Source organism: Etheostoma spectabile, chromosome 3, assembly GCF_008692095.1.
Source record: "Etheostoma spectabile isolate EspeVRDwgs_2016 chromosome 3, UIUC_Espe_1.0, whole genome shotgun sequence".
Taxonomy (NCBI): domain Eukaryota; kingdom Metazoa; phylum Chordata; class Actinopteri; order Perciformes; family Percidae; genus Etheostoma; species Etheostoma spectabile.
Window position 1 is genome coordinate 560,211 of NC_045735.1, and position 8,077 is coordinate 568,287.

At 40.4% G+C, this 8,077-nt stretch overlaps 1 protein-coding gene across 2 annotated transcripts in view; it reads right to left on the bottom strand.

Annotated features, from left to right (window-relative positions):
- Positions 1 to 8,077, bottom strand: part of LOC116682878 (heterogeneous nuclear ribonucleoprotein L) — a 19,936-nt gene that overhangs the window by 10,659 nt on the left and 1,200 nt on the right. For both annotated transcript variants that reach the window (XM_032509805.1, XM_032509804.1), the window contains exons 2-7: positions 6,849 to 6,964; positions 6,227 to 6,464; positions 5,536 to 5,621; positions 5,046 to 5,142; positions 4,621 to 4,693; positions 940 to 972 (exon numbers count right to left, since the gene is read on the bottom strand). In XM_032509805.1, coding sequence (XP_032365696.1) covers positions 940 to 972; positions 4,621 to 4,693; positions 5,046 to 5,142; positions 5,536 to 5,621; positions 6,227 to 6,464; positions 6,849 to 6,964 — 643 coding nt within the window. The remainder of the gene's footprint in view (positions 1 to 939; positions 973 to 4,620; positions 4,694 to 5,045; positions 5,143 to 5,535; positions 5,622 to 6,226; positions 6,465 to 6,848; positions 6,965 to 8,077) is intronic.

Consider the following 8,077-nt stretch of genomic DNA (forward strand, 5'->3'; position numbering starts at 1 on the left):
AACCCTTGTGTTGTCTTCCCATCAACCATGAAAAAAAGTTATCGCTTTTTCTGACATTCGTCACTTTATCAATGTTTTGGGCACTTTTTGTTTATGTTTTTTCCAAAGTTATGATATTTCTAATGTTGACATTTTCAGCTTTTTTTTTTTCCCCCCCAAAGGCCCATTTTTTTGTGATGAAAAAACTAAAAATGGGTCAATTTTGACCCGAGGACAACATGAGGGTTAAATGGACCATATGTTGCATTATATAACCTATATATAAATATAAGACTTATTTCACAATTATAGTTTGTCAGATTGTTTAGAGTAGTCTTCATTTTACAGACTCCTGGGCAGTTAAGTGCTTGTTTAGTTTTTTTTTACCCTCAGTGTTAAAACCTAATGACAGCAATGTTTACCATTTACTGTACGGGACCCTCACAAGGCTTTAAAACCTGTTATCAGAAGTGACGCGATTGACCACCGCATGGTGACGTCGGGTTGTTTCTCCAAAAATTCTCGCTGCAGTGGTTTGTCAGGCTCCCCCTCCGGACCCTACCACCAAATCCTAAATGCACTACCCCCATGCAAGATGAACAGAAGACCTGAGTTTTCACTGGAGCGTCTGACAACTGCTTGAGTAAGTGTGAACGCAACTTTAAACTCCGGGCAGGCACATCAATCAAGCCAAGTAGCTGAAATCTTACCTTGGTCTGTATTAAAAGTAGTCAGTAGTGACAGAAAGGGGGGCGTGGGAATGTAGTAATACTTATGTTAAGTTCTATAGAAAAACCCTTAAAACAGACAAATCCACAATGATAAACTTTCAGCATATGAAGGGCAACAGGGAAATGGCAAACATGGAGGTGGATGCTGACGATCTGGAGAGTGTGAAGGGTAAGGATATGAGACTAATCAATATGGTTACATTTAAGAAAAGTTTGCACGCTCACACACCTGAACTGCTCCCATTGCCATCTGCATCACCATCTGTACGGATACACAATAATCATTCACAATCAGAATTGAAGCCGGGTTAATCCAAAAAAGGTACATTTTGTGGGCAAATGTGAAATCACCCCAGTAAAAAAAAAAAACACTTATGATAAAGCTGCCTGTCATTTAGGAAGCACCCTAGGGTAACAATAATAAGGAAATGTTGATGGCATGGTACCAACAGATACTAAAAAGCAGTTTGGCAACTAAAATTAAAAGCAGCTTCTACATTTTTATGGACCAGCAGCCACTGTGGCTGGTGGAAGAAAAGCTCTGCTCTTGCAAATAAACAGTTGGCCACGAATCAAGCACATCCTACATGAATTAACATCCAGTTCACACCCTTTAACCAGATTTAAATGCATGATTTAATTCCCAAAGAAACAATGTAGATAAGATTCCTGGGACAAGACAGTGGAACAGACGTACAACAGGATTGAGTTACATTAGGAACGCAGGCTCCGACAGAAACCCAACCCACACTCCTTCAGAAAGAAAGATTAAGCCTGTATGAGGGGGGTAAGATGGAGTCATGTCAGTCTTGTGTGGCGATGTTGGGTGCTGGGCTTTGGGGGTGATGTGGTGCTGTGCAGTTATGTTCCCCGAGGAGGGTCTCGATTTACTTACTGCATGCCTCCACCACTCTCCACTCAACTCATTTCATCCCACACTCTCATCCATTTCCTCTTTTGGGGAAACAACTCTCCACCCCAGGATCGATTCCTGGTTTTATCAGGTTGAATCGCCCATTGGTGGGTTGGCTGTGGCCGTTTGGCTGGCGTTTCCATCCTGTTTGTTCCTTTATGGAATAGTCCGCTTAGCACCCACTGGTTGGCCTTGAGGCTGCCATAGAGCACATTTCAGTTGGGAAGCTGGCTCCTCTTAGTCGCAAATTGCCAAACCTGCATCACATGGAAGGCGTTACACAGGTGCTAGAAACTTTAAAATATCAAGAAAGAAAAAAAAAAAAAAAACTGCACTCAAAAAATAAAAAAAAGGGGGATAGCTTAACAGAGATGCATGTAGTAAGAGTATCAGAGGGAGGAAGAGATGAGAAAGAGCAAAGCTGAACTCCACGCAGGAGGAAACATAAAACCAAAAATGGGCCTGAGTGTGCTTGATGGTGTTGTCAGCAGTGCTTTGTCTTCATCAGTTGTCTGGTGTTGACTCCAGTGTGACTGGCTACAGCTCGATTCGGGGGGGTGTGAGTCATCTATTGGATCAGTTGGTACGTCGCCAGCGAGTGTCGGAGAGTGTGTTGTTTTGTTTTCGTGTCAGCAAGCGTGATGAGCAACGCAGCCCAAAAACAGTAGTACAGGAAGGGCCGAGGCTTGTGCAAATGTGACCTTGGTCGACTGATCAGTATCAGTATGCATCAGCTGTTGTACTGAGATGTTTGTCACTACCTTCTGTTTGGGTGGATGCTGTGTCCTCTCTGGTATCAGTCTCCGTTTGGTGTCGACAGTGGGAGGATGTAGATGCAAGCTTTGGCCTGCTTCAATGTGTCATTCGCTTGTGTCTCAAAATGGGTGACCAAAAAAAGAGGAGGAAGGGCCCAAGTGTAGCTCAGTGCCCAAATCTCCCCCACCCTCTAGACGTGTGCGTTGTCTTCGTGGCTCTTGTGCAGGAATGCAGAGATGAGGCATGGTATATCAGTCCTACATCGGCATGTTGAATGGGTGGTGTCTTGTAGTTTATCCCCTTGTATCTCAGGGGACATTTGGCCCTCTGTGTGAAAGTGGTTGTGTCCTCACTGAAGAAGTGGAAACTCGAGGTGGTGGTTGCGGAGTGGAGATGTTGTCAGCATGTATCTGCCTCTCCCCCCTGTGCATGTTTTTTTTTTTGGACTTGCTGAGATCAACGATTTCTCAGGAAAAGATCAGAGTTACATGATGCTACAGATGTTAACTGGTGCTGGTCCTTGCCTCTGTTCTCACTTCTCAGACATACAGCCTTGTTTTAAAGTGATTTGTCCAGGTTCAACCAACTTGTCTTTTCTCATAACCACTTTGTTTTATAACTTAACTCTATTTGGCTCTACTGAGTGCCACAAAGTGTTAGACTTCACTATGTTGTTGGTCACGTTAAATAAAAATAAAACCTTATTGAGAGAATTTAATGTATAAGTTAGAGGACAGGGGAAAAGACCAGACAAAAAGATGTGTGACCGACGATCGCCTCTGAAGTCAACGTTTAAATACATGTTGTAATGTTAAAAACATTAGAAATGGTGCTCTCATTTTGAACTGTTTTGTGTTTTTGAGGAAGGCAGGAACAGCAAATGCTGACAAAAAAAGTGTAACACTTTACACACAACACAGAGGTGTCTTCATGACTGAAAAACTAAACAGGATTCTTAAGAGCTCGTTAGTTTACTGCCCTCATGGGTAAAGAGTTAATGAAAAGACATCACTCAGCAGAGGGCCCCTCGGGACAAGAGCACTTACATCTGCTTTCGTAACGCACTCGAACCTGATGTAATCAAAATATCACAAGCATTGATCCAATCTGGTTTAATCTTGCCTACTACTTTTACATTTGTCCTATCTGCAATCATGCTGAAGTTTGTTACCTCCGATCACGCCAGTCAACGAGTTCAAAGAACCAATTTCATTCTCAAAATTCAAAGTGAACTTTAAATCATTTAGTAGCGTGTAGCTCGGTTGTTGTCTTTTCCTCGAAGCTATACTCTGCTCGCTCTTGATCTCAATGGATTATCTGATTAAATAAAAAAAAGGAGGATTTTCTTTCTAAAATGAAAATTTGGTTTTGCAATTTGGCATTAAAAACATCATTAGCAATGTCCAACCTTTAATAGGATGTCCATCTGTACTTTACCCGAGTCCTACATGTTAAGTTACTAGTTTAATTGTTACTGTAAACAATGTCAAAAAGGTTTGAGTGGAAACAAGGTTTTATAAGAGGAAATTCAGTCCTGCAAAAATCATCGCTTACATGCAGAAACTGGCCGCTACCTTTTTTTTTTTTTTTTGCATATAGTTTCATCAAGTGTCCAGTAAATGGAGACTGAGGGCTAAACCCAGTAAATCTACGCATCTTATCAGGTGAAGTACACCCCAAATAACAGGAATGCTAGCCTGGAAATATAGAGGAGAGAATACTGCACATGACCAATAGTACACCCGGGAAAAAAAATATAGTTTCTATATGCAAATGTGTTCCCGCCATTCCTGCCACACACCAGAGGTCTTTACATTTATCTGGAAATGTGGGTATCCATTTCATATTTCTGATCTTGAGCTAAAATTATTGGTGACAGCTGGTTTCACAGATGCTTTTTTTTTTTTACAGCTGACATGTTGCGAGTTATCAAAAATGATTATTCACATCGTGCCCCTGATACTCCCAAACTCTTCACCCCTGCATATGAACCCTGACCATAATGTGTATTGGAAAGTTAAGAGTAAGAAACACTTCAGTCATAATGCCACACAAATTCATCGCAATCAAAATGCTAATATATTAGCGCATTGGACAAATCTATTCGGTAGCATTATCAATGAAGGGTCTAGCAGAAACTCCCCACAGTGGCGGCAAGGATGCTTAACAGTATTAGGCTTCTTTAAGCTTGTGTTGCACTCAGCAAATGCGTGGGAATGTGTTTTGGTGTTTGAGGTTTACCTGGGCCTCCCAGATTGGGGTTTGTGTAGTCCCAGGTGTCCTGGTCATTCTTGAACACATTCAGGCGAGTGGGCTGAGGAAATACAACATAAATTAATACAAGCATCAATATACAAAGTCTTAACACCGCTGACTTCCAAGACACAAGCATATTCATCCTCTTCTTCTACCATAATGTCAGGCTGCATACAGTGCAGAGGAAAAACTGCATTCTCATCTACACAAACAAATTCAGAAGGGGACATTTTATGTTAAACTGATTAACAGCTTTACTTTTAAAAGATTTTACATGAAAATAAGCTGCAATTGCCACGCCTTTGTAACACTTGTGTTAATTTTGCCCATCATCTCCAATTCCTAGCAGAGCCGTACCCCACTCATTTGGTCTGTGAACATTGTCTGTGCTCTGTGTTTTGCAGCCGTACCTTGGCGTACTCGATCTTCAGCGTGCAGCAACCAGAGTAGATGTCTGCGCCGTTGAGTGACGCCTTGGCGCGCTGGGCGCTTTGCACTGAGTCAAACGTAACGACAGAGTTAAGGACAAGACAGGAAGTACCAGGTTATCTTTGACAAGAGCGAGAATGCAGACTTCTAGAAAAAAAAAAAGAAAAAAGAAAAAACCTGGCTTGTGAGTTGTTCCTAGTTCTAAATTACTGCTATGCTTCGTTTTGTGCAAAAACATGATGCATGTTCCTTCTAATGATTGGCAGTCTCATCAGAAGCCACAAGCCAATCACCAATTAACTTTGAATGGCAGGGTTTTATCATTGGCTGTGAAATACGCCTACATGTTTTTAAGAACAGGTTGGTGTGATTATTTGTCCAACCGTCCATGGTAGCTTTGTAATGTGGAAAAACTGGAAGTCAATCTGATTGTATCCCCTGTCAGATAGCACCAATGGCAAAAAAGGATATTCAACCATCGCTTGGACGCCGTTCTTCCTGAAGATGACGATTCTCTGGACAGGCCCACAGTTGTTGCAGATGGTGTACAGGACATCCTGTGAAAACGCAACAGGTTTTAAAAGACAAAACACCACCACCTATACACATACTACATAGAAGCAAATGCTAAATCAAAGTGAGCACAACAGCGTATGCATGTCTGAACTTGGTTTAACATGCAAACTATAACACAAGGTATAAGATGTCAACATTTACTTTATTGTACATTTTAAGACATCGCCTGAGACTTTCATTATTTTTAGAATAAATGGATAATGGGGAAATAAATAAGTTGATAATAATAAAAATCAATTGTTTTTTATCATTGTTCAATGATAGCAGCCCTGTGTAAGCAGTAAACCTTCACTATTGTTGTCATGTTATGAAATAGCACGCCAAATTCTTCTTACATTCAAAACTACGCAGCACATTTCAAACTGCATATGAACACAGTTAAATTAAAGGCTAAAAATAAAACATTGACAAGTTGAATTTTGCACAGATTTCTGTTCACTACTAACAGAGCGGATATTTCAACAGCACCAATGTCAGTTCCTCACACTGGCGCCACTAGTCTGAATTAAAAACCTGACGTCACAAAGTGAGACAAAGCTCCACAACTACATTAAAAAGACACATTGGCCAATAGCTTCACATTTACCGAGGTGATGGGGTAGATTGGGTTCATGATGGTGAGCAGAAGGACATTGTTGACACTGCGAGAGTCATCAGAGTCCCCTGGCCTCGAGATCTTCTGGCTGGTGGAGTAGTTGATGAAGGCCGGGTGGCCGGCGATGTAGACCTGGTTGTCTGCAGCGTAAGTTACAGCGGTGGACGCCCCGTTCATGTCTTCGTACTCCACCAGCGCCTGGCGCTTCTTGGGCATCACCACCACGTAGCTATAAAACAAAAGCAATAAAAACAAAACGGGGTTAGATAAAATAAATGCAGATGCTGTGAACTCAACTGGGTCCCATTTGCAACTAGATCCATGTCAAAACGTCATGTCTTACAGGTGAAAAAAAATTAAATTCAGAAACGCGTTACAAAACATGAACAGATTTTCCTAACGTTAGTTATTTGTAGTTCTTTATGAGTTCTCACTAAAATAACATGATAATAATTTGTTTTATTGTCACAACAGAACATCAAAATACATTAAAGTTCTGATAAATGAACTGTATAAAAATACAAACTTAAGATAAATCTAGCTAATGACCAAACCGGCTGTGGAAACGCTGCATTTCTTTTAATCTTAGTACCCACACAATGCATTCCTCTACCTGATTGCTCCAAACTCTTGCAAGGCCTCCACGAGATCCGCCTCCGTGACCCCGTCCACCAGACCCCGGACATGCACCACGACAGACGGAAGGGTCTTGTGTGGATCTTCATATCCCTGCGTTAAAGAAAACAGAAAATCAGCAAACACGATCATTTACTCATTTTTTTTTAGAGCTAGGCAATAAGGAGAAAATCAAATATCTCGATGTCGATGTTGTGATATTGTAGAGCTGAACATTGGTGCTTAAAATGGTTTTAAACAATGAGATTTTTGATAAATAAAATAATCAGTAATGTAGATATAATGACTAAGTGAGTTAAGGCAAATTATAAAACCCATTTAAACCAGATTTTGTCGTTTAGAAATTACATTACTGTAATGCAGCCGTTAAGACCAGGAAAAGACACTAGTGTCATATCACGATGTCCAAAATGTAAGAGGATATATAGTCTCATATCTATATAATGCTCAGACCTACTTGTCCAATCTGAAATGCACACGTGTGGGAGTTTCCTCTGCTGCGATCTTGTTAACTGTCTTTTGCCATTTCAGTCTCTGAGCAGTAGCCAACTTTTCAAAATCCGGTGCTTTCGAATTTGTTTGATATCATGTTATTTATAAGTCTAGGTGATCAGCTTCTATTTTAAACAGAAAGTAAGACATATTTTCTTGTACAAGTATCGTCAACTTCATTATTTTCTGGATTTTTATTACCCTAGTCCCTAAGTTGCAGTAAATTGGATTCTAAAAGAAAATATTTTTTTTTCGGTCTGCCCCCCCAAATATAAGTTAAACCCTTGAATATGTGTGTCTATAATGTTGGAAAAGCTAGAACATAATAAATAAATACCACAAAAAAAAAACGCTTAAAGACAGATAGTGAGATGTTTACTGTATGTGACATTTTTTAGCCTAAAAACACACATAATATCGCTTAGAGCGCTTTTAAGTAAAAAAGGTAATAAAACACATCCTTTGCTCGGGTAACTTTCCCAAATATAAGAACCAGCAGCTGTTGTTACTGCTCAAATATACCTTTAATTAGCTCAGGTTGCATAGGCAGGGGATTCGCTAATATTACAAGACCTACTGGTTGTCGTGTTAGTTTTATTCTGCTCTAGCGTCCCAATGTTTTAAACACATTATACGGTCAAATGGTCTAAATGATCTGATATTCCTATTTTATTTAAATACGTAACCTTTCATGGAAGACCTGTAACCCCCCCC